Source organism: Alternaria rosae (genome assembly GCF_020736505.1).
Source record: "Alternaria rosae strain MPI-PUGE-AT-0040 chromosome Unknown BKA58scaffold_9, whole genome shotgun sequence".
In the NCBI taxonomy this organism is placed as follows: Eukaryota; Fungi; Ascomycota; class Dothideomycetes; order Pleosporales; family Pleosporaceae; genus Alternaria; species Alternaria rosae.
In genome coordinates this window covers 1146972-1173251 of record NW_025763578.1, presented here as the reverse complement: position 1 = coordinate 1173251, position 26280 = coordinate 1146972, and the positions used below count along the sequence as shown (strand labels likewise).

General features: G+C 52.7%; 3 protein-coding genes across 3 annotated transcripts; 1 reads left to right on the top strand and 2 right to left on the bottom strand.

Moving 5' to 3' along the window:
• Positions 1–7: 7 nt before the first annotated feature.
• Positions 8–1499, bottom strand: BKA58DRAFT_391447 (catalase-like domain-containing protein). The gene is made up of 3 exons (XM_046170918.1): positions 666–1499; positions 403–614; positions 8–351 (listed from the first exon to the last, which is right to left on the bottom strand). The coding sequence occupies exons 1-3, from the start codon at positions 1258–1260 to the stop codon at positions 43–45; spliced, it is 1116 nt and encodes a 371-aa protein (XP_046022079.1). The 5' UTR covers positions 1261–1499; the 3' UTR covers positions 8–42.
• A 443-nt stretch (positions 1500–1942) lies between these two features.
• Positions 1943–3052, top strand: BKA58DRAFT_322195 (voltage-dependent anion channel; the record flags this gene model as incomplete). Its single annotated transcript, XM_046167837.1, has 1 exon — positions 1943–3052. The coding sequence occupies one exon, from the start codon at positions 1943–1945 to the stop codon at positions 3050–3052; it is 1110 nt and encodes a 369-aa protein (XP_046022078.1).
• Positions 3053–3646: 594 nt separating this feature from the next.
• BKA58DRAFT_462738 (nonribosomal peptide synthase) lies at positions 3647–25682 on the bottom strand (the record flags this gene model as incomplete). Its single annotated transcript, XM_046174860.1, has 6 exons — positions 3647–9552; positions 9602–13753; positions 13807–18076; positions 18126–21332; positions 21385–25109; positions 25205–25682. The coding sequence occupies 6 exons, from the start codon at positions 25680–25682 to the stop codon at positions 3788–3790; spliced, it is 21597 nt and encodes a 7198-aa protein (XP_046022077.1). The 3' UTR covers positions 3647–3787.
• Positions 25683–26280: the final 598 nt, after the last annotated feature.

Sequence of the window (26280 nt, the reverse complement as noted above, 5' to 3'; positions counted from 1 at the left end):
TCGGGTACTTCGTCACACTGATGTATATTAACTTTACGGTGCTCATGGTATCTCATCGACACTGTTGACGGCCTTGGTTGGCGTTGCGTTCACAGCTTCACGCTTCTTCCTGCTCATCTCGTAGACCGGTTTCCTCAAACGGTTGATACTACCCAGGGGCTGATGTGCTACCAGTCCGTCCCATGGGTTCAGCTTCATAGTGTCCTCCCAGAAGACTCTTCTTTGGGCGCTCAACGCATCCTGAGGTGGGAATTCGACAGTTGCGATGGTCTGATATGGCGCCGTAGCTTCGTCCCATACCACTGAGCCGTCTTCGGTAGGGTGATGAGCAGGTGAAGTACCGAGCTGAATCTACATTTGACATCAGCAAAAGCGACAGCAGCAGGCGTTACCCAAACGGACTTTGAACTCGTATTTGGCGCCATTATCAGCAAAGTATTCCAACAGCCAATCGCGAAGCGCCTCTCGCGAATCACCACTTTTGACTTTCTCTGCTCGTTGCTTCATATCGTCGAGTACTGGGAAGAGCGCCATGTGGCCATACCATTCGCCAAAACGAAATGCACTCTGACTGTAGAACGAGTGGCTGATCATGTTCGTATTCGGAAGCATACCTACCGCAATGAGTCAAGACGAACATCATCCAGAAAGAGCACGTAGCCTACCAGGCGCACTTTGCTTGATAGCGTCTGTCCTTAGTTTTGTCGCTGCGGCCAGCTTCAAGGGACTGTCAAAGTACTTCTCCCTCAGCTCCATGATCTCAAGACAAGTGTCGATATCGGTCAACTCGATCGACGGAGCGTTGTTGAAGAACACATCCTGCGTACTGGCCTCAGGGTCAGAGCTTTGGAGCCGTTCACCCTGCACACCGAATACTCGCATTCCCAGACCGCGAGGCCCTGGATCCTGGTCTGCTTGAAGAAAGACAGGTTCATTAGCATATCGTGCCGCGACATCGTATGTCTTGCCAGGTATCTTGAAAAGGCCTTGTTGTAGATGGGCCGGCAGGTCCGGAAGCACGATCATTTTGCCCTTGACAATACCCTGCGTCTTAACGTGCGTCGCTCGAAAAGCATGTCGATGCTGATCGAAGTTGTGCTGCTGCATCCTGTTCATCGTCTCTCCGATCTTCTTAGCCGTCTCATCTTCGTTGGGTTTTGGCGTCTCCACACCCGGCGCATCCCAGCGAAGGTAGGAGTCGTTTGGCGGAGCTGAAGAAAGAGCGCGCTTTGCGCTATCGTATACATCGGAAAGAGACATCTCAAAATCCAGTTATTGATGAATGCCTAGGGCCAAGGGTTGGCTTTGCATGGGTATGAGTCGCGATCGTGAATGCTGCACTAGCTGTAGTCGCAACGTCATAGATACATCATGACCGCGGACGTCCCCAGAGCTCCACAGAACGCGGATGAACGCTAGAGATGGTAAAGTTTGGGGATGGGCGATATTGGCATGGTGAGCTCTTCCAGGATAGCTGTAATGGTTGCGCCTGGTGATCTGTGAGGCTCAAGCATCTACGGGCGGCAAGACCTCTTTCGCTCGACCGATACTGAGATCAGCACGCGCTAAACCCAACTCGGCTTCAGACATGCTGATGCAGGCTTGGAAAAGGCATGACACCTTGACTTTCTCGCTTGGCATCGAGCCAAATCGCATCGAAGAAAATGCCAAATTGACGTCAAGCAATATGGCATTTTCTTCGCTGTCAACGGCCATCCCCCGTCGTCGATAAGACACCATGTCCCCGTCGCGCCCATCATCCTCGTATCCCGAATCAACGACTTCGTTAAATTCCTGCACCTCTTCTACCGACAACATGACTGCCCGTGCCAGACCCATCAAACGGCGCCCGCGGCCCGCGCAAAGAGAAGACTACAACCCCACATATTTACCATGGAAGAAGCGCTTAGATCATTTCACTTGGTCGTGGTTCGAATGCACCATGTCGACCGGCGCCATTGCGACGCTTCTTGGGCAGCAGCCATACAGCTTCCACGGATTAAAGACCATTGGGAAGATATTCTTCATCTTGGATATCGTTCTGTTCCTTGCGTTTAGCGCATGTATCACCTACCGTTTCATCCACAATCGTGGATCCCTTAAGCTCAGTCTACATCACCCACACGAGAGCTTCTTCTTCGGAGCATTCTTCGTATCCATTGCACTCATCATTTACTGTATTGAGCTTTACGGGGTACCATCGTCAGGACCATGGCTCATCAAGACATTGGAAATACTCTTCTGGTTGTACGCGGCCATCGTCATCTTGGTCGCCGTCTTCCAATACCATGTCATTTTCGACCGACGTGAGCTTCCTGTTACCGACGCGATGCCTGCTTGGATTCTACCAGTATACCCCTTCCTTGTCCTCGGAGTTCTGGGTAGCACGCTGTTGAAAAGCCAGCCACCTGGACCTGGATTCAACATCTTCGTCGGCAGCGTCACTTTCCAGGGGCTGGGCTGGACGATTGCGTTCCTGATGTTGACCCTATACTTCACGCGCTTGGTCAACAGCAACCTTCCCGAGATACCTAAACGCCCAGGCATGTATGTGGCTGTTGGTCCCGCTGCGTACACTGCAAATGCATGCGTTGCGCTCGGTATGCAGGCACCGAAACACGTGCCTGAAAACCTACTGGGCATTACCTCCTTCCCGGTCGGCGATGCTTTCAAAGCTTTCGGAGTCATCGTGGGAATCTTCTTGTGGCTGATATCCTTTTGGTTCTCTGCCATCGCCACCATCAGCATTGTCATCAGTGCCAAGGAGTCGCATTTCACGCTGAACCATTGGGGATTCATCTTTCCAAACGCTGGAATGACCATCGCGCTCATCTACATCGGCAACGCGCTGGACAGTCCAGGCATCAAGGGCGTGTGCAGTGGAGCGACGATTGTCTTGGTCATGTTATGGATCTGGGTGGCGGTACTGAACGTGAAGGGTGTGCTGCAGAAGAAAGTCTTGTGGCCCGGTATGGATGAAGACATGGAAGATATTGAAGGGCACGGCCACAAGCCGGGCTCGGACCAAGAAGACGGAGACCGTCAGGTGTAGGAAGCTGTAGCCATCCTCAAGAATATCTGTATTCAATGAATTATACCCTAATGCTACTGATGGAATGCTGTATAATGTCACTGGCGAGCTGTAGTAAAGAAACGATGTGCTAGCTGCGCTTGCAATAGTGCGTTGGCCCCATGTGGCAACAACTCTTCGCTGCAAGCACGCGATCAATCCAGATGTCCACAGCACTCTGCGCATGCAAGTTATAATGTCTTATTACAACATCTACCCCGACACAGTTATTGACTACATGGTATGCAGCGTCTGCGGTACTGAAGCCTTCGCATGGCTAGCCGATGCCTTTTGCTGTCCTGTATGCGGTAGCGACAACTACAAACATCCAGAATATGCGCATACTGAAATCGCTTCAAGCTGTAACGAAGCAGATATCCAAAAGGAGCTTGCGAAACAGCATTGCGACGAGCTTCGGCGACAGTTTGCCGACTTACATAAGAGACATGGGCAGCTATGGGATGGGGCTACGATGACGACGCGCGAAAGGAAGAGAAAGCGTTTGTTGAGTGATGACGGGCAGCGTGAGAGGCAATGAGCTAGTTCTGCACGAATCACATAAGGGTTGAGAAGGCTGCATGTTGTGCATGTATATATTGCCAAAGTAACGCAAAAGAAACTATTTTTGAATGAACGCTGAGCAAGATACCAAACAATCAACGCCGTACATCCCTAGATACTCGGAAATAGTAATACATCGAAGTCGAACTCCATACATCACCCTCCTAGCTGGAATATTGACTTCGAACTCTCCTTCCTCTTCAAACCAATCCTCTTCGCCAACTGACCAAAACCACTACCCCTCCTCTCCTTCTCCTTCACTCCCTTGACTTCCACCCTCGTCTTGCCCTTCTCGCCCCAAGGGTTCTGTGCCTCTCGCTCAATCTGCTTCTTGCGCTCCACAGCGAGTATACCCACTTGATCCACGAACACAGACTTGTCGAGCAAGTCTTCAACCCTGACTCTGAGGCCATCTTGGTCAAGAATGGATGCGACTTGAGCCAAGCCCATAATGTCGCCGCCCAGCTGGAAGAAGTCTGAGCCAAGATCAATGGGTGTAGGAGAGCCACGCTCGTCATGTAAAATTTGTTCCCAGGCCGATCGCAGTGTTGTAGCGAGAGTGTTGGTCTCGTGATTTGAGAGGCCTGTGTCGGTAGGTAAAGTGACAGGCTGCTTCTCGACAGACTTCTTGCGCATCTCCTCTAAGTTCGCGGTGGTAGAGCTACCGGAGCTGACCTCTGTAAATAATGGAAGCAGAGTGTGCGGGTCTTCCGAGAATGCGATGACGTTGGCGCAAAGAATGTCGAATGCGTGCTGTGCGAATTCTGTGGTAATAGTGCTGTTCGGGACGTACGTCAAAGTGACATCCATATCATTGCCACGAGAAGTGGTGTGAACGGAGAAGTCTGCGAAATCTTCCTGGGAGCCAACGGCGCCGATAGTGTACTCGATGCCGCCTAGCTGCATAGTTGGCCGATCATCCTGAATGTTCTGGTCATGTTGCAGAACGCTGGAGAAGTTTGTCCAGTCAGGCCACTCCGTGCAATGTCGGGTGATCTCGCGGAAGCCAAGAGACTCAAATGGCATGTTCGCAATTTGTTGGTCTTGAACATACTTTAGAAGATCCATTACAGTCCAGTCAGGTCGGTACACGATGCGAACGGGTACCATGTTCAAGCAAGGGCCCACAATGTTCTCGACATTGGCAACACCGCCGTTACGGCCTGAGATGACATGGCCAAAGACAATATCAGCCTTGCTCACAAGACGGGAGAGAGTCGAAGCCCAAGCGGCCTTGGCCACTGTTGCGCTGGTGATGTTGACGCCCTTGAGCCTGGGTGCACTGACTCTCTTTTCGAGTGTGATGGATTGGCCAGCTGAGCGCTGGTAGTTGGGGCCGAATCGGTTGACAATCTCCGTCATCTTGGAACCGCGAAGGATTTCTCTCCAGTGATCGTGAGCGCCCGATACGGTCTTGGCAGTTTCGCGTACAAAATTGCCGAAGCTTGGGGCAGACGAGACCGGGAGGCCGTTGTATCCATCTTGGAGCGCGCTGAGGATCTTGGACATGCAGACTCCATCGTATTGGGCGTGAGAAAGTCGCATGAAGATACGGTATCGCCCTGTTTGTTTTTGCTTCGCAACCACGAATTGGATGAACGCTTCGCCGAGTCGTGGTCCGCCCTCTCGATCCTTCTGTTGCAGGTCCTTGGTGAAGCTGTCGATATCTTCGTCCGTCTGATGGTATATGAACTCTGGTTGAAGCTTCCGCAATACGACCTGTAGGAAGCGGTCGCCATAGGGGACGAATACGGTGCGCAGAATATCGAAGGCTTGTACCATACGGTAGGCAGCTTGCTTGAGTCTGCGAAGATCGAGCGGCCCATCTCCATCCAGGTAGAAGTAGTTGAGCATCCATTTCGACTCCATGAGAGTACCGGTAATGGCGAGTGATTGGAAGTCAGTGACAGGGAAGACGTCCGAGATACCACCCTTGAATACTTGCACTTTCGATATGACACTGTCGACATTGGGATCACCAAGCATCGAAACAGACCTGTTGAGAGAGCTCTCAACACCTTCCTGAATAGTATGCGTTGCCAAAGGCCTTGAACTGACTTTGCGCGAGGCATTCGGCTTCGTTGGGCCGGTGGTGAGCCCTTGCAATGTCTTCAACATAGTTGAATCTCTGTGACTCAGCTCCGACTCGGCAGGCATCTCGCTGGGAGCTATACTTTTGCTGTCGGCATTGGGATCGAACATATTATCCTGGAAGTCGCTCCAGATGGATGCGGCTCTGCCGCGTTGGTGAGACCTAGACTGGCCTCCGACACTCCGGCCTGCCACTGAGCCGCCACCAGCTCGGGACATAACTTCGTCAATGACTTCGCCCGCAACACGTACTACACGAGCCATATCGGAAAATGTAGGGTTCTTGAACACGTCCGCAACGGTCATTGAAAGACCCTCTTCTCTCGCGGCTCCGACGAGGCGCATGGCCATGATGCTATCACCTCCAAGATTGAAGAAACTATCCTCTTGCTCGATGGTGTCCTCCACCGTCTCGAGAAGCTCGGCCCACAGATTAAGAAGCTTCTTCTCAACGATGTCGGGCGTGACTTTGGTAGAGGTCTCGGTAGCAATGACACCGAGAGTGGCGACCATGTCAGCAGCGGTCTGGATCCTGTTCTCCGCATTACTGGCAATGCTCATGCGGCGCGAACGTATGGAGGCTGCTCGTGGGGAGGCTGGATGTATAGACGCTCCATCAATACTCGGCCGTCCGCGTTGTGACGTTGAATGTTTTCTCGTGAGCATACCCGCCATTTGATTAGTCATCTGATCGATCGTCGCAGATGTGGGTTCGGTTGTCAGCTTGTTCTGCGCCACGATCTGCTCGACGATCTGTGGCACCATCTCACTAACGATGGATCGTATGAGGCTGCTCCAGTCAGGTGTCTCAGCTGGCTGCGGCGTCACTGGGGTCAGATCAGGGAATGTAATCCTCGGTGTACGAGGTGGTGAGGTTGATCCGCCACTGGAAATGCTCGAGCTGGTCCTGAGGATAGGCCGCGGCTTAGGTAAAGCAAGATGTCCGGGTGCAGGCTGTGTGGGCTTGGTCTTGATGACACTATCAAAGTCGGAAATGGTTTGCTGTGTATTGTTGAGCGCCTGGGCCAGGACCTTCGCCATGAGAGCAGAAACGTTCTTTGCCTCGGCATCGGTCACGGCATCACTCCAATAAGTGAAGCGCACGCCTTCATCATCGTGGGTAGCATCAATGTTGACCGTGATAGCAAACTCGCTAGGATCGTGGCCATCAAGCTGCTCAAACTCAATACCAGAGTCGTCTGCTAGAGGCTCGTCTGCATTGGCACGTCTCTGGATCGAGACGGCAGTGTTGAAAAGCGATTTTCCGGAAAGTCCAAGATCGTGTTGGAATTGAGCAAGTGAACAGTGTTGATGTGGCATGCTATCAACAAAGTCGGACTGCACCTTCTCAACGATTTCGAGCAGTGAAGAACCCAGTTTCAATTGAACTCGTGATACTAACATGTTGATGAACGCGCCAACTGCGCTCTCGATATTGTCGATTGGTACGTTCCTTCCCGACGTGAGATATCCGTAGCACACATCGGAGGAGTTGGTGTAAGAGCGAAGCACCAGAGCCCATGCTGCGAGGAGGATATTGGCGAAAGTGACGTTGCTGCTCTCCGCTAGATCATGAATCTCGTCAAATCGGGTAAAGCGCATGTCCAAAGATCGAAGCTCTCGCTGCTTACTGGGGTCACGAGGCGTAGTTGGGAAGTAACATGGGCTGACACCGCGAAGCTTCCCCTTCCAGTACAGTACCGCATCATTAACTGGCAGACTGCGCAGGTACTTGATGTAGTCGCTGTATAGCGGACCATCCTCAGATAGACGCCCTTGGTATGCTTCCTGGAGATCATGCCCGATAATGCCGAGTGAACCTCCGTCAATGACGGCGTGGTTGACAATGACCTTGACGAAGATCTTGCCTGAAGTGGTCTGAACCACAGCAGCCTGATGGGGAAGGACAGGTTTCTTCTTGCCGTTGAGAGAGCCATGCTTGATGGACTCTAGCATTTTAGTGACTTCGCTGTCCTTGCAAGTGTACTTGACTATGCCAGAATCGGGGTTCTTGACGACAATCTGATCGAAGACACCTCCTTTGCAGACACTGTCGATAAAGACGGTACGCAACGCTGGATGACGAGCAACGACTTGCTTCCATCCGTCGATGACTTTACTAGCATCGACTGGGCCTCGCTTCGATTTGACTTCGAACGTAGTTGACGACCAGTACGATTCCGGGACCTTGATCTGACTCAAGATCATCCCGTCTTGGATAGGCGAGCAAGGGTACATATTTTCCACCTGATCAAAAGAGTGGATACCGGCACGGGGTAGAGTCTTCAAGACGCGATCGAGGCGACTGTAAGACTCCAATGGTAGTAGTGGGAAATCGGTCATCGTTGGCTGTGGGGTATCGGTCTTGGCCAGTTCAGTAGCGATTTCCTCCAGTGTGCGTTGGCATTCGGCAATCCACCTGCGAATGCCCTTCTGGTTCTTGGAGTGACGGTTGTACATGAAGCTGAGCTGGATTTGGCCTTCCGAAACTGAAGCCGAGATCTCGAAGAGTGCCATACGCGTTGTCTTGGTACCAACGTCAGATGTCTCTTCGTCATCACCGTCCAGCTGCAACGGCTGGAGAAGCGAATCGCTAGACCCGGACTGTTCTTGTCGGCCAAGGTAGTTGAACAGCACTTCCATTTGTGCATGGTTGGCAAAGCGTTGCTTCCCATCTTCTGTGAGATAGCGATGAGCAAAGTAAGGTCGACCATTGCTTGTGATTTTGCGGCGGGTGTCCTTGATTTGTCGGAGCGTATGCATGACCTCATCTTCTTCGTCACCGATGGGAATGGTGACTGGGTACATGGATGTGAACCATCCGACCGTTCGGGAAAGATCAAGATTGCTCAAATCCCATGCTTCTCGGCCATGGGACTCGTTGAACAGGGTAGGAGCCCTGCGGTTGATGAACACGCGGGAGAAAGAGTGCACAATAGACGCCAGGAAGATGTCGACGAGGTCTGTCCTGTACACGTGATGGTTGTCAAAAGCCATGGCAGATATTTTCTTGTCGATGACAAACTCATCCCTCTCAGTATCACCGTAGACGTTCGGTCGAGCCTCCATACCCCAGAAGGCGTAGTTCGCCGGTTCAACTGCGAGCGGCTGGGTCTGTACGTCACGTTGTTGATCGATCTGCGAGGCATTTGAGCTCTGCATAGCATTCCAGGTCTGGAAAGGTAGGCTCTTTGCAAGCTTTGTAGTTGGGCCAGAAGCAAGTAGGTCTTCTAGATCGCCAAGCAAGACGCCCCAGCTCACTACATCTACGACAAGATGGTGGGCAGCCATGAAGAGCATCTGTTTGCCCTTGAGACTAAACAGATTCACGGAAAAGACAGGACCGCTACGAATGTCTAGGCTTTTCTGGGTAGCGGCAATGATGGCAGTCGCGGCAGAAGCGGTTGGAACATCATGTGTCGTGAATGCGTAGGATCCTGACACTTTCGAGATGACAAGCTGCTGCCACTGCCCAGCGTCGTCCTTGGAGAAGCGAGCACGTAGCATCGAGTGACATGCGACGATGGAATCCATAGCGCGTTGAATAGTAGCTGGCTCCACATGTCGTGAGATGCGCAGTGATGATGATTGGTTGAAGTGTGTCCCGTCCTCGATTCTGCCAGTCTGGAAGTAGAAGCGCTGAATGGGAGAGAGGGTAAAGAGTTGGTCTGTTATCTCTGTTCCATGGTCCAGGGTGACTACGGTCTTGATGTCGGCCGCCAGATGAGCCAGGGATTTGGCGCGCAGCACTTGGTTCAGAGTAAGGCTGATACCCTCGCTTCTGCACTTTGCGAGAAGCTTCATTGCAGAGATCGAATCGCCACCAAGCGCTATGAGTGGTTAGTAAACTTAACACTATTCTCCACGGGGATCACTTACATAGCCAGGATTTGGAAGGCTTGACGTCTTCCACAGGACAGTCCAACACCTTCGCCCAGATGCCCCGAAGAACTGTAAGAGCGGTATCAACAAGTCCGTCGGCTACTTCAGGAAGCTCAGCATCCATAATGCGCTGATGTGTGGCTTCATCCAGATCTTGCAACCACGACCCGACTTGCTTCTTATCCAACTTGGTGGAAGCCAAGGCTGGGATACGGGGAACAGCGATCCAGATGGCAGGTACCATGTACGATGGCACGAGATCAGACAATCTCTCCCTAGCGCGATTAATTCGCGAGAGCGTTTCTTTGTCGGAGAGTACCGTGCGCCAGTCTGAACCAGCGTTGGTAGCGGCCGTTCCTGGGAAGCTGACGACAACCGTGAGCTTCTTGATGCAAGGACCAATCTTGGGTAGCTGTACAACCACTTGATGGATGTTGTCATCCGCCTGCATGACTGTCTCGATTTCATCAAGCTCAATTCGCTGGCCCGCGAGCTTGATTTGGTTGTCTCTTCGCCCAATGTAGTGGATGGACCCGTCGGCGGTGTACTGCACAAGGTCGCCAGTCCGATAGATACGCGATGGAATACTGGGAGAGAATGCCTTCAGGAATGCAGGAGCTTCGACGAATGCTTCCGCAGTGCGCTCAGGATCATTGAGATAACCTCGAGCGAGCAGTGGTCCCTCGAGACAAAGCTCCGCGGTAGCGCCGATTGGTGCAAGCTCGTGAGGATTGTCAGAGTTAGTAAGCCAAGCGCGTCCGCTCTTGAGGGCACGGCCAATGTTCGACGGGTCTCGTTGTGCAGACACGTGATCATTGACGATAGCAAAAACGGTCCCCTCAGTAGGACCGTAGCCGTTCTGTAGTTTGACACCAGTGGCCCATTTGTTGACCACGTCGGATGTCATTGCCTCGCCGCCGGCTACCAGAGTCTCCAATGTCGGTACAGCACTTGGTCCTTCCAGCGTGCCGGCAACTGATGGTGTGAAGAAAGCCCAGTTAGCTTTGAGATCTGTTACTGCAGCGGCGAGGTCCGTGGTGCGCTGTTCGTCTGATGGTACACAGATCGTGGCGCCTCGAAGAAGGACGGTGAGGGTTTCGCCAACGGAAACATCGAAAAGGAAGGAGCAGAATTGGAAGACTCGAGAAGTAGGCGTAACATGAAGCCCGTCACAGATAGCAGCTGAGCTAGAAACTATACTCTTGTGCTCTACAACCACTCCCTTGGGTTGTCCTGTACTGCCTGAGGTGAAGATGACGTAGCAGGTATTGTTGCCTTTGGCACGCTGCGATAGCGGTGCGGAGCAGGTCGGTAGTCCTCGGATGGCGGTCTCGCTGACATTGACCACGTGATCGACCATGTCCTTGAAACGATGAGCGTACGGTGGTGAGCAAAGGACAATCGAAGCTTTGCATGCCTCAACGATATGGAGATGTCGTGAAGGAGAGTCTGACGAAGACAGCGGCACGTAGCCTGCGCCAGAGATGAGAATAGCCATGATAGCTACGATGGCCCATCGAGACTTGTCCACACAGATCGGGATCAGAGATTCGGGGCCAGCACCAAGCTTCACCAGCTGCTGTGCCAGTTGTGTTGCAAGCGCTCCAAGCTCAGCGTAGGTGAGTTCGCCATCGAAAGCGGCCACGGCTGTGGCAGTGGGCTGAGATGCAGCCTTCTTCAAAAAGAGCGAGGGTACAGTGTCGTCAATAAGATCAGGCTCATACGAGTTCCACTTTTGCACGAGCTGCTTGTCTTCTTCACTGAAAGCAGCTAGATGACGGACGTGAGTAGCCGATTGGAGTTGGTTCAGTACCGACTCAAATTGGTATAGAAGGCGCTGAACATGCCATAGGGAGATGACGTTTGCATCGAAGTGAGCCAAGACATCGATCTTGGACGATCCCATCTTGCACTCAATCACGAGTGGGTATGTGAAGAAACTACCCTGATCTTCATTGTCATGAGCAGTCCATATAGAGTCGGCGAGCTCCTCGTTCTCCGTTTGAACGACCAGAAGGTTCTGAAAGTCGCATGCGGCTGCCATGTCGTCGCCGAGTGCTTTGATAGCGGGAAGTCCATGGTGTTGGTGTGGTATACGGTCGGTGACATTCGTTGCTATCGTCTTGAGCAAGTCGCTCACAGTGGCTCCGCGATCGATTTTGACCCTGGAGGGGACAGTCGTCAATGTGGGGCCACACACATCCGTAATTCCCGCTACGGCAACGTCGCGCCCAGCGAGAGTCTCACCAAACACCACATCGTCACTTCCGGTGTAGGCAGCAAGCAGCAGAGCCCAGGCGGCTCGAATGAAATTCGCTGGTGTGACGTCTGCATTTTTGCGAGGCGTAAGCTTAATAGTGTGTTGAAGCATCCGTCCGTCCGATGTTGCGTTTGGGGTGGCATGCAGTGGCTGAGGGAACTTGAAGGCGTTTAGACCCATCAAGCTGTTCTTCCAGTAGAAGTTTGAAGCAGTGACATCGGTGCCAGAAATGTAACCCACAAATCTGGAGTAGGGTATCTGCGGGATGGTCGACGTGCCCTTTGAGTATATCTGCTGTACTCGCTGGAGCATCAGGTAGATACTCCAGCCATCGTATAAGGCATGATGCAATGTCCATACAAAGTACCGCCCCCCTGATGTCGTCGTAACCAGTGTGTAGGCTGCAAGTTTACCACCGAGGTCCGAGGGAATGCTCATCGCTTCGCGTTCGGCATTCTTGAGCGAGGTCTCGTCTTTCCAGACAACAGGGTCCGTTTTTAGGACAGTTTGCACGAACATGCCGGATGGCAGTTGGATAATGCGAGTACGGAGGATATCAATCTCTTGGATGGTTGTGTTCCAGGCCGCCTTGAACTTGGTCATGTCCAGGGTTTTTGGTAGCGCCAATACGTGCTGCGCAACATAAGCTCCAGCTTGCTTGATGGAGAGCGTGAGAAGCGCATCCTGCAGTGGACTCGTTGGATAAGCATCCTGGATGTCTTCCTTTGCAACTCGGCATTGCTGCACAGCTTCGTCCAATACTTCAGCTCTCGGAGACGAAGCTGGCAGTAGTTCGAAAGGCAGCACTGCCTTCTGCGACTGATTGCGTGTGTCAGAACAGGTACCAATCTTGGCTAGATCGGAGAGCTTCGGGTTCTTGAAGATGTCGATGAAGGACAGCTCTAGCTGTTCGGCATGAGCCATTGCCACAAGGCGCATGGACGAGATGGAGTCGCCACCAAGGCGGACAAAACTGTCGTCGATGCCTACTGCAGAAGGCGGTAAGCTCAAAACGGAGCACACCGCTTTTTGAATCTTCTTTTCTGCCTCGGTCGTAGGCTGTTTCTTGTTTGCCATGCTTGTGAGTCGGTACAAGGCCATTGTCTCGCGACTAAGGTTCTGTACTAAACTGCGGAGACGATTGCGGTCTAGCTTGCCCGCCGAAGTCCAGGGCAACCTTGTGACTGGAATGAAGATTGAAGGTATCATGTACGAGGGTAAAGAGCCTGCGAGCCCATTCTCAGTGTCTTTGCACATATTTCGAAGCTCGTCGCTGAGCGGGAGGAGTAGTTCATCGGATGCGGGTAGGTCGATCGAGGCCGGCTGGACGTCATGTGCTTCGCCTCCGGCTTGACCCTGAACGGCGGCGAAGAACACTGCCAAAGCCTTTGCAGAGCTGCGATTTGAGGGTGCGACTAGTTCCACTGCGGACTGTACGCTCTCGGGGAAGTTCTTTCCTACGTGAAACTCAATTTCACCCAGTTCAATCCTCTGACCGTTGAGCTTGATCTGGGTGTCCTTCCGACCGATGTAGTTCACGGACCCATCTGTGTTGTAGCGAACAAGGTCACCTGTCTTGTACATGCGGGTTGTCTCGAAGACTTGGCTGCCGGAAGAGATAGTCTTCGCCCAGGCAGGATCAACGATGAAAGCCTTCGCAGTCTTGACTTTATCATTGAGATAACCACGGGCCACGGTAGGACCTTCGATGATGAGTTCGCCAACGCTGCCGATAGGCATGAGTTTGTCGTGGTTTCGTGGATGCACGATCCACAGTCGGCATCCGCTTCCGGTACCGATGGTGCCTGGTTCTGAAACGATGAGCTTGTGGTCCAATGTGGACTTGTAGGCAGTAGCAGCTACGACTGAGCACTCAGTAGGGCCATAAGCTGTTCATTGTCAGTATGAAGCCACATGGGGGATGAGGAATCTGTATACATACCGTTGATGAAGCAAGTACTGTTGCCCCATTTCTTGAGGATGGGTCCTGGAAGCGCCTCACCTCCAGAAACAAGCGTCTTCAATCCAGGAACGCGTTCTGGTTCGATAGTTCCAAGAACTGACGGGGTTAAGAGCGACCAATTGACCCTCAACTTGCGGATGGCACCAGCTGCGTTGTTCATGCGATCGTCATCTGTTGGCACGCACACTGTGGCGCCCACGGTCAAGGCCGAAAGAATCTCGATACAGCTAGCGTCGAAAGTGTACGAGGCAAACTGGAAGGTGCGAGAGGTTGCATTGATGTTCATGCGACGTGTGAAAGCAGCTGCACTTGTACAGAATGCTTGATGAGGAATAATTGTTCCCTTGGGCTTGCCGGTAGTACCTGACGTGAACAAGCAGTACGCTGCGTTGTCTGGAGTTGCTGCAGAACGTGGCTTGCTGGTCACTGGGAGTCCAAGCTTCTTGATGGATCGCTGGTCGACGATAACGGCTGTCTTTGCGACCTCGCTCGCTTTATCATGGTAGCCGCGCGAGCACAACACCACTGCGGCGCCAACGTCTTCGATGAGCTCTCGAAGTCTGGTTTGCGGATGCTTTGGATCTAGTGGTACGTATGCTCCACCTGCCTTCATGATTGCAATCATGCTGACGATAGCGTATGAGGACTTCTCGAACAGAATTGGCACGAAAGTCTCAGTAGTCACACCGATAGCCTGTAGATGTACAGCAAGCTGATTAGTGATCCTGTCAAAGTCTTGGTAAGTGAATGACCCGTCCCATCCTTCCACTGCCTTCGTTGTTCGTGGTCTCGTCAGGGCCTGATCATGAATGACGTCGTGCACACAGCGGCGGATAGGTGGTGGAAGTTGTGGGTTCCATTCGGTGATTTGTCGGAGACTGCTGTCCGTGAACACGTCTAGTTTGCCAACGGTAAGCTCAGCAGCACTGCTTTCAACAATGCTATCCAGAATCTTTCTGAAAGTATCGGCCATGTTTTGTGCTTGAGAGGGGAGGATTCTGTCTTTCGAATAGCCAAAGTCAACAGTGATGTTATCGTCGGTAACATCCGCATTGACCGTAACCATGTATTCGCCGGCATCTTCCGCTTCCATGTCTTCGTAGGCAAGAGCCGTCTCCTCTGGATCGCTCGACAGACCGCGTCTTTGGAAGGTGAAAGCCGTGTTAAACAATGAAGGGAGCTGCAGGGCATGCTGTATGTCGGCAAGAGAGCAGCCTTGATGCGAAAGAGCCTCAGTAGAGCCTGTTTGAAGAGCCTCGAGAAGCTGAGCAATGGTCGTGTCGTCCGAAAAGGATATACGCGAGATGACCATGTTGACGAAGCAGCCCACGGCCTCCTCGATGTTGGTGACAGGAATGTCTCGACCAGAAGCGATTAGGCCGAAGGAGACATCAGACGTGCCTACGTAGTGATGGAGAGTGAGAGCCCACGTGAGCTGGAGCACGTTCGAAAGAGTCACACCGTTGTGCTTGCAGAAAGCCTGAACACGGGCAGTACTACCGAGGTCCATGTCGACCGATCCTGACTCTGGAGAGCTTGGAATACCATCGTTGAGGGTAGGAAAGAAGCAGGGCTCAATTCCGGCAAGCTGCGTTTTCCAGTATGACAAATCAGCATCACTGGATTTGGAGAGCATGTATGCGATATAGTCGGAATAAAGAGGTCCGGCATCAGCCCGTGTCAGCTTTCGTGCATACGCACGAGCTAGATCAGTAAGTAGAATGGATATCGAGGTGCCGTCATTGATCGCATGGCTGAGCTCGAGCTTGATCCATACTTTCCCAGTCTTTGTTTTGCAAATACTCATGCGATGAGGTGGTACAGCCTCGCGGCAGTCAATGGGCGATTGATCTCGCAGAAGCTTGGCAACCTGGTCGTCCTCGCAGTCGGCGAGGAGTTGAACTCTTCCGGATTTCTCTTTGACCACGACCTGATCTTTCGATCCGTCCTTTGCAAGGCTATCGATGAAGATAGTTCGCAAGGCCTGATGACGGTGCACTACGACTTGCCATGCTTCGGCAAGACGGCGTGGATCCGTTGGCTTGCCATCCGTAGACTGTACTTGTGCCACGGTGTGATATGTGTAGAGCTCGGGATTGCGTGATTGTGTGTGAAGAAGACCTTGTTGCATGGGAGATGTCGGGTATATATCCTCTACATCCGTGAGGTTGATACTGGCGGGCAGAACTGCTGAGAGCCTGGATGTACCGTTGTAAAGAAGTGGGAGATGCTTGAAATTGCTGACGTTACGCTCCTGTCGAACTTCGAGAAGCTCTTCTACGGCATCCACGAGGGTCTGGCGACACTGTGCAACCCATGCACGGATCTCGTGCTGTCGTCGCATGTTTCGATTCCATCCGAAGGAGAGCTTGATAGCGCCCTGAGAAACCGCTGCCGTAATGTCAAAGAGTCCTAGGCGGGGAACATCTGCTCCAACTTCGCGAGAGTCGACGTCATCGAGCGAAGTAAATAATCCTTCCTTGCTGTCTTGTGTTTGGAGCCTGCCAAGATAGTTGAACACAGCTTCTGCAGGCCAGTGGCTGGCATATCGAGTTTGGCCTTCCTCTGTAAGATTCCGGTAGGCGAAGTAGGGCCGCCCTTTGTCTGGCGTACGGTTTCTGAAGTCTCTAACCCATCGGATAGTACTGATCATGTCTGTGACTTCATCCAGTGGTACAGGAAGATGGATAGGCGTCACTGTAGAAAACCAGCCTACCGTACGCGAGAGATCTTGGCGGCTATTGAAAGTTTCGCGACCGTGGCCCTCATTGTGTATTGTGATGGTGGACCTGTCAGGGAAAACCTTGCGGAACGATTCAAATAGAGCAGCGATGAGAATGTCGAGAATTTCGGTGGCCAGAGCGTCCTGTGCACCAAGCAGAAGCATGGTGTCTCGAGTGGACAGCTGCACGTCCTCTTCTACTACGTCTCCGCTGAGGTTGGGACGACCTTCCATGCCCCAGTAGTCGGAATTTCCAGGAGCGATATCCCCAGCCGGAAAGACGCTCCTGGCGGTTTCTTGCTTGGCCTGAATTGTCTGTTGTTGCAGCCACATGTGATAGGGTAAGCTCTGAGGTGCTGGTTGAAGACCGTGAAGTAGACCCCGCAGGTCTTCGAGGATGATCCCCCATGACACCACGTCAATGACAAGATGATGAGCGACGAGGGCTATAGCCTGAGAGAATGTTTGATCAATGTCGAAGAGATCGATAGCAAAGGTCGGGCCTTTGGAAACGTCCAAGGTCGCCTGGCTGTCATCGATTATGGGTCGTAGATTAGCATCGTCGCCTGCTTGCACATTGTGACGACGAAGTCTGAATGAAGTCGGTGCATCTTTTTCGACTCGCTGTTTCCAAGCTCCTGCTTCATCCTTGGAAAAGCGTCCGCGAAGCATTGGATGAGTCTTAACTAGAGCAGTCACCGCTGCCCGAAGCTCTGCTGTCTCGACATTCCGTGAAAGGCGGAAAAGCTCAGTCTGGTTGAAATGGTTGTGCGCGTCGCCAACAGTGTCGAAGAAGACGCTCTGAATCGGCGAAAGATCGAAGGGCAAGTCGTAGTCTATGGATTCGGGTACAGCTTGTGAGTTCTCGGAAACATTGACTGTTGAGGCCATAACTGAGATGGACTTCGCACGAATGATATCCTGTACGCTGATGGGAAAGCCCTGGGCACGGCATTGCGATGAGACTTGCATAGCGGCAATTGAATCACCGCCAAGATGTAGGAAGGACTGGTTGAGACGAACATTGGCGACTGGGAGGTTCAGGACCTTGGCGAAAATAGATTGCAGCTTCTTTTCGATTGCATTTCCGTCACTGATTTCTGCGTCATCCGATCCAATAGCCGAGATCAGACGATACGTAGGCTGGTCCATCTCCTCCAGCCACTGGATCACGCGTCTTCGATCCAACTTCCCGGAAGGCATCAACGGGAAGCGCTCGACGGCAACCCACAAAGAGGGTATCATGTAAGCAGGCAAGCGCTCACATAGACTGTCGCGAATGGAAGCAACGTTCAATGAGGCGCTCTCTTGTGGCAGCAACCTCAATCCGCTCTCGGTACTTGCTGCAGTGATGCCCATGTTCTGAAGCGAGATGATCGCGACTAGTCGCTTCGCACAAGGTCCAGACGTCGGCACCGAAGCGAGCGCGCTCTGCACGTTGTGATCATCCAATAGTTTGTGCTCAACTTCGGACAGCTCTAACCGCTGGCCACGAACTTTGGTCTGGGAGTCTTTGCGACCGAGGTACTGTTAAAGTTAGTACGTATTGAGCTAGTGTGAGGCAAGAACGACTTACCAGCATCGTGCCATCCTCGTTGTACTTGACCAAGTCTCCCGTCTTGTACATGCGCAGGGGCGCTGACGAGTCGTTGTCAAGTAGCCCTGGAGACCACTTCACACGTCCAACGAAAGTCTGGGCCGTCTTTTCGGGGTTGTTGAGATATCCGGCTCCGACTGCACCTCCTTCCAACAACAACTCTCCTATGGCGCCCACCGGCGCAAGGATGTTATGATTACTCCTTGATACAATCCAGCCTCGAGCAGTGACAGCTCTGCCAATATTGTTGGGCTTCGTGTGAGGTGTCATGATATTGTAAGTTGACAGAGCAGCGCATTCGGTTGGGCCATAACCATTGCCCAGTGTAACCTTGTCTACCCAAGCCATCAAGTCTTGTTGCGACATTGCTTCGCCAACGAGGAGCAGGGTCTCAAGACTGGGAACCTGCGACGGCGACATCATGCGAACGACCGAGGGTGTGAGACACGCCCAGTTGACATTGAATTTATTGATGACTTCAACGAGGTCATTCGTCCGGGAAGCCTGGTCCGGCACGCAGACAGTTCCACCTTGCATGAGAGTGGGAAATATCTCAAACACGCTGGCATCGAAAGTATATGATGCGAATTGGAGTAACCGCGACGTGTTGGTGATCTTCAAACCAGCCGCGAATGCAGTAGTACCGGTGACCCAGTGGGTGTGATTCACTACAGCTCCCTTGGGTTTTCCGGTTGACCCAGAGGTGTAGAGGGCGTATGCGGGAGAGTCGCTGTGTACTGAAGGAAGACGCTGTAGACGACCATGGGGAGTTTCAGTCGCTTGCCGATCCACGACCAGGGTGCTGGACGGGATGGACTGGCAAAGCTCTTCATACTGTGGCGCGCAAAGGACGAGGTCGGCGTCGATGTCGGAGACGATTTCACGAAGGCGGAGAACAGGTGCCTCAAAGTCCAAGGGAACAAACGCTGCTCCAGTTTTGAGAACAGCCAGGATGGCGACGATCGTCCAACCTGACTTGTCGAAGCAAAGCGGGACGAATTGCTTTGGCTTAATCCCAAGCCTCATCAACCGGTGCGCGAGAGCGGAAGATCGGTCGTCGAGCTCGCGGTAAGTCATGACACCAGTATCCCAGGCACTGATAGCAGCGTCGGTGGGACGAGAGGCGACCTGGTCCTCTGCGATGACACTATGGATGCATCTACGGATTGATGGCACTGGCTCGTAATTCCAGGAGCCGATCAGATCGCGATCAGAGGGATTGACTAGATCCAGGTCATCCAGTGTTCGCGTGATGTTGTCAGCACCATTCAACTGCGTTAGAATGAAGTCAAATTGCTGCACCATGCGCTGCGCGAGCCACCTTTCGACCACGCGATCATCGAACAACGCTTCTACCTGAACGCCATTCATACTGACCTTACAGTTGAAGACGAACGCGTAGCTGAAGAAATCAGTTCCGATAGTGTTGGCACTGATCATGTTCCATAGAGGGCTTTCAGCGTCGAAGTCGTCTCCAGACTCGATACCCAGAAAGCTCTGGAAGTCACAAGCTATGGCTGTCTCGGCACTGAGTTTGCTGATATGTTGTAAACCAGCGAACTGATATGGCAACGAAAGCGACGACTGTTTCTGGGTCTCTTTGAGGTACTCATGCACTGTCAAAGTGCGGTTGAGCCTCAGCCGGACGGGTGCAGTCGTGATAGTGGGACCAATGATGGACTCTATGCCAGGAACGGAAGCCTCACGACCACTGTTGGTCTCACCCCAAATAACGTCATCTAGTCCTGAGTAGGTGGCGAGGAGAATGCCCCATGCTGCGCGGATCATAGAAGGAACGGTGACCTCCAGGCCTGGGTTGCGTTTGAGCTGTACAGAGTGCAGCAATTGGCCGTTGGCTTCCACGCGGTGATCTGGAGACGGCAACTGGGGAAATTGCGACGCCGTTACGTTGTCGAGCTGTGAAAGCCAGAACGCATCGGACTGCTTCTGGTCCAAACTCGTAATGTACTTCACAAAGCGCGAGTAAGGCACAGCGGGGGCGATGTTTTGGGTTTCATTGCGGTAGTGTGCTTCGACTTTGCGGAACAACGCTGTCCAGCTCCAGCCATCATACACGGCATGATGAGCAGTCCATACAAAGAAGACTGAGTCAGTATTCTCCCCAACAAGGGTGAACGTTGTCAGAGGTGCGCCGTTCTTGGCGGGAAGCTGCCTGGTGGTCTCGTTGATATCTTGGATATCGGAAAGAGACTGCCACTCAATCTCTTCGCGCAACACTATCTGCAGGAAGCCATGCTCCTCTGAGTAGACGATGCGCGTGCGCAAAGTGGCCTCGCTGGCAATGACAGCCTTCCAAGCCTCTTTGAAGCGTGGCAGGTCGATGTCGGCTGGCAGGCGGTAGATGGGCTGCACGACGTACGTCCCTGGGTCCTTGTTCGTCAGCATGACAAGACCCTCTTGGAGCTTGCTGCATGGGTAAATGTCTTCAATGGAGTCGGGAAAGACACCACACTCAGATGCAGCCAGAGCCACGATAGCCTGACGGGAAGGCCGCGGAAGTAACTCCATGGGCAGGGTATCTGCTTCTGGCTTTGCGGCATCATCAGAAGATACAATGACCGCAGTAACCGCCATGTCTAGCAATTTAGGCTGCGCGAAGACATTGGCGACATTGAGCATAACGCCATCCTTTCTCGCCGCAGTGACGAGCTTCATGGCGCTGATGGAGTCCCCGCCAAGGCGGAAGAAGGAATCTTCTGCGCCCACAGCGCTCGCGTCGAGCTTCAGCACCGATGCCCAGAGACGCGCTAACGCGACCTCGGCTTGCCCAGCAGGTGCGCGGCCGCTCTTGCCTGCTAAGCGGAAAGGAGTCATGTGTGATTCAGGAAGGGCTGCCGCCAAGGCGCGTAGCACCTTCCGGTCAAGCTTGCCGGACGTCGTCATGGGCATTCGGGTGACTGGCATGAACATGGACGGGACATAGTAAACAGGGAGCGCATTGGCGAGCGCGATCTCAACCTGTTTCGCCACTACGCGTGTCGACTCGCCCATCTCGCTGATGACAGCTGGAGCATCATCTTCAGAGAGGCATATGAAGGCTACGAGCGCTTTCGTCTTGTTGCTGTCGTTGAACTTGACCAGCTCGACAGCCGACTTGGCGCCAGCAGGTAGGTTCAGCTTGAGGTGATGCTCGATCTCGCCCAACTCTATACGTTGACCATGCAGCTATTCAAAGTTAGTTGATGAACTTCGGAACGATATGTTATCAGACGCGTACCTTGACTTGAGAATCTTTCCTACCCAGATAGATCATGTCACCGTCAGAGGTGTATTGCACGAGATCGCCGGTGCAGTAGAACCTACGTCCTGTGGGACCCATGACGCGAGCCCACTCGGGATCCATGAGAAATGCTGCCTGTGTCTTCTCGGCGTCATTGAGGTAACCGCGGCTGAGAATTGGTCCTTCGAGGATCAACTCTCCCTTGCATCCAATGGGCATCAGACGGTCACGGTTCTCGGCGTCGACGACCCATCCAACGCAACCGATTGCCTTGCCGATATTGGTAGCTTCGCCGCGGCCATCACTGAAGTCTTTAAACGCCGAGTTGATGGATGCTTCGCTGGGTCCGTACATTCCGACAAGGTGGACATGCTGACTCCAAAGATCGATGAGCGCCCTGGTAAGAGGCTCCGCACCAAGACAAAGGCTTTTGATTGAAGGGACCTGTGCAGGCGTGAGAAGTGCCGCCACCGTGGGTGTGAGATCCATCTTGTTCGCTCTCAGCCTGGCGATTGCACCAGGGAGATCATTGACGCGATCGGCTTCGGAGGGTACGCATACGCAGCCACCTCGCTGGAGAGTAGTGAACATCTCTTCTAGTGAGTTGTCAAACGTGTACGAAGCGAACTGAAGCATGCGCGATTCCCGATTGATGTCGAACTTGGAGCCGTGGGCCTCCGCGCTGGTGGCTATTGCCGAATGCTCAAGTACAACACCTTTGGGTCGCCCGGTACTACCACTAGTGAAGATGACGAACACCGGATTGTGGGGCTGCACACTAGGGCAGGCAGGACCAACTACGATAGGCAGACTCTGTAGGAATGCATCATCTACTATAATAACATTGGCCACGAGACCGTCGAACTTGGGTGCACGCGACGCAGTGGTCAGTACCACTTGAGCACCAGCATCTTCGAGGCGGGTTTGGAGCGCTGGGGCGGGATGCGCTGCATCGAGTGGGACAGCAGCACCGCCTGCCTTGAGAACAGAAAGCATGGCAATAATTGCAAAGGCACTCTTGTCGAAACAAGTAGGTACGAATACCTCAGGTCCAACTCCCAGCTTGACGAGATGATGCGACAAGCGATCTGTGGCGGTCTTCAGCTGGTCGTATGTGTACTGTCCGTCGTGAGCACAGATCGCCTGTGCCTCTGGTTGACAGTCAGCCCATCGGGCGAATATATTATGTACACACTCGTTGACCGTTGCCGGCATGACATTCCAGTCCTGTAATTGTTGCAGGTGTCTCGGGCTGAGGTGGTCCAGGGATGAGATGCGCCGTTTGGAATTGAACACAATATTCTCGAGGGCACGCGCGAAAGTGTTGGCGACGTTTCTGGCCTGTATGGCGGTGAGGTGGTCTGTCCAATAGTCGAGATCCACGGCTGCTGTTTCATCGCCGACTTCGATATTGACACTGACTGGGTACTCAGTCGGATCGTAGATCGGGCGAACCTCGCGAAGATTGACATCCTCCTTAGGAGAGTTTTGCTCTTGAGGTAGGCGACGGTAAGACAGCGCGGTATTGAAGAGGCTGGCACCGGAGAGCTCGAGCACGTGCTGAACGTCGGCCAAAGCGATGTGGCGGTGGGGCAATGCCTCCATATAATCTCTTTGTACGTCCTGAAGTATGTCCAAGAGACAACGAGAACCATCCGATAGATCCACGCGGCAGACGAGCGTGTTGATCAGCGGTCCGACGATGCTTTCTACTCCGTGAACTTCCTCAGCATCACGAGCGGAAGTGAGGTAGCCAAACGTGACGTCGTTACTTCCGATGTAGCAGCTGAGTGTCAATGCCCATGCCGTATGAAAGACGTTGGATAGCGTGATGCCATTGTTGTTGCAAAAGTGCTGCAAATCGGCCAAGCTTATACTGGTCAGATCGAGACGGATGGTGACCAGTTCCTTGACCACAGCATGACCTAGTCCGTCGTCAAGAACTGGGAAAGAGCAAACCTCACTACCAGCAAGATACGATTTCCAAAACTCGAGGCTAGACTCCTCAGGTTGTTTCGCAAGCCATGCGATGTATGCGCTGTAGGGAGTACCGTCGAGAAGGGTTCGGCCTGCGCATGCCTTCCTGAGTTCCTCGGCCAAGAGACTCATGGAATGACCATCCATAATAGCATGGCTAATGTCCAGGGAGCAGTAAGTCTTCCCGTCAGCCGTAGTGCAGATAGTGAAACGGTGGTTTGGGCATCGACCATAGTTGTAGCTGACGGAACGCTGTTCCTCAATGAGTTTTACAGCATCGACCTCATCTAAGGCTTCAAGGTGCACAATGTTGGCGTCGATTTGTTTGAGAACCACCTGGTTGTAGAGACCTTTCGCGCCGACATTCTCGATGAAGATTGTGCGTAAAGCTGGGTGTCGTTCGACGACTTGTTGCCAAGCGTCAGCGACCTGCTCCCAAGACATACCCCCGTCGATCGTGGTAACCTCGTGAAGAGTAGCTGCAGCGTAGAAACCGGAATCTTTGGTTTGTGACAGCAGCAGACCTTCCTGCATTCTTGAACATGGATACACATCTTCAGCATCGGTGTCGCGAATGCCAATGGCTGAGAAGCTTTCGATCATGGCTGAGAAGCTCTCATCCGTCAATGACAATAGCGGAAAGTCGCTCAGTGTTGGCTTCGGGTCGAGAATGGTGAGGTCCCGGATCATCTGTGAGATGGTTGACTGGCATTCCGATACCCATTGCTGAATGAGTGGCTGGTGTTTCATGTGCCGGTTGAACGTGAACGCGACCTTGAGATGACCTTTGAAGACAAAAGCAGAGATCTCAAAGAGACCCCACCTGCAGGTTTCGTGACCAAAGTCTGACGTGCCGCCAGCCTTGCCGGTCTCTCCGGCCATGGTACCCGATGGCTGGAGCAGAGCGTCCGCTCTCTCAAGTTGCTGATATTGGCCGAGGTAGTTAAACAAGATCTCCATGGGCCAGTGAGTTTCGAAGGTATCACGACCTTCTTCAGTGAGACAACGCCTAGCGAAATACTGTCGGCCATTATCAGGAATTCGTCGTTTGAAGTCCTTGATCTTGCGGACTGTATCTGTAGGATTCCGCGATGGCGATACTAGGATTGGAGAGAGCGCCGTGAACCACCCGACGGTGCGGGTGATGTCAATATCTGAGTCCCACGGTTCACGCCCATGTCCTTCGTTGAAGATGGCAGGTACAGGTCGGTCGGTAAAGACATGTGACCAAGACTGAATTAACGATGCAAGCAAGACCTCGACTGGCTCGGTCTTGTAAGCAGTATGGCAGTTGGTCAGGAAGGCGGAACTAAGTTCTGTGTCGAGTTCGAAGCTGGCATGACTAGCATTGCCGTAGGTGTTGTCTTGATGCTCAATGCCCCAGTACGTGAAGTCCATGGCAGGAACATCGACAGCAGGAAGGACCTCATCAAGCTCGAGCGACTCGGCGTGATCACGTTGTAGCTCCGCCCATTTTTGGAATGGAAGAGCCGGGGCAAGCAACTGTCTTCCTTTCAAGATCTCCTCAAGCTCTTCGAGTAATAATCTCCACGTGACCAGGTCAACGACTAAATGGTGACCGGTGAGGAATGCATACTGCTCGTCACCAAAATCGAAGAAGTCGGCAGCGAATAATGGGCCCGAGACATGATCAAAACATTGCTGCGAGTCGGCAATCTGAGTGTCGATTTGAGCTTGTGATGTCACGTCAAGATGGCGATATCGGTAGGAGCCATTGACATCGTCTACACTTGGAGTCAGTAATGTGCAAGCGACTCGCCTACAGAGCAGCGGTGGTAGGCGAGACCATGTAGATCGGTGCATTAATTGTTAGACTTACTTGTAAGACGCTGTTGCCAGCCATGCTCAGGCGAATGCGTGAACCGTGCTCGCAGCATAGAGTGGCGCGTTACGAGTTGTTCTACCGCAGACTGGAAATCCCCGGCGTCGGTCTTGCGTGACACCCGGAGATAAAAGGATTGGTTGAAATGACCATTTGTGTTTGGTCGCTTGAAGAAGAGTGACTGAATGGGCGAGAGCTCGAAATCCTCATCGAAGAATTCCTGGTGGTCATAGGCTGAGTTGCCAACTTCTTTGACAGCAGTCGACAACTGAGTGATGGACTTGCTGCGCAACACCTCTTGGACGCCAAGACTCATCCCTTCCTTCCGACATTGGCCCACGACCTGCATGGCAGAGATGGAGTCTCCTCCAATCGAAAGAAAGGACTGGTCGAGAGGAACATGCGGCAAGTTGAGGACATGGGCCCAGATAGATTGGAGGCTCTCCTCAACATTAGTGACGACCGTTGACGACATATTTGGTCGTGTGTCGTTCCTGGTAGCCACTGGGTGAGTAAACGATTGTTGAGGGGTCAATGTGATGCTACATGAGGGCATGGGCCGTGTGAAGGGTTCTGTGCTAATCGCGCGGTACGCGTTTGGCTTGCATGGAGGGCACACTTACAAAGATCAAGGAGAGTGTGTTTGACGAATCTGATTGTCAGCAACAATGCGATTAACTCACGTACCGCGTATTACAACTTCTCGTTGAGTATGAGAAGAGTGGCGAAGGCAGATGTGTGCCGTTTGTTCTGCTAACAAAAATTTGGGTATAGCAACCAAAAGATTCTACAATCAGTCACGCGAAAATGTCTGTGATTGAGAAGATGGAAAAGTTCAGTACGGGCCTCAGGTTCAACTATTGCATATGCTGCGTGGGATCGTCCATTGGGGATAGTGAGATACTCCTGAATCCCTTGCCACCTGATACGGGGGTCTCGGCATGGCAGTGAAATCATCATAGGTTATTCTTGTCTGTTTCAAGCCACATAGACTGGAGAAGCATGGTATGCGAGCGCAAACAGCCGGTGCCTGCAGGCAGGCATCGTCTTCGAGAACGAAGAAGCATTAGCTG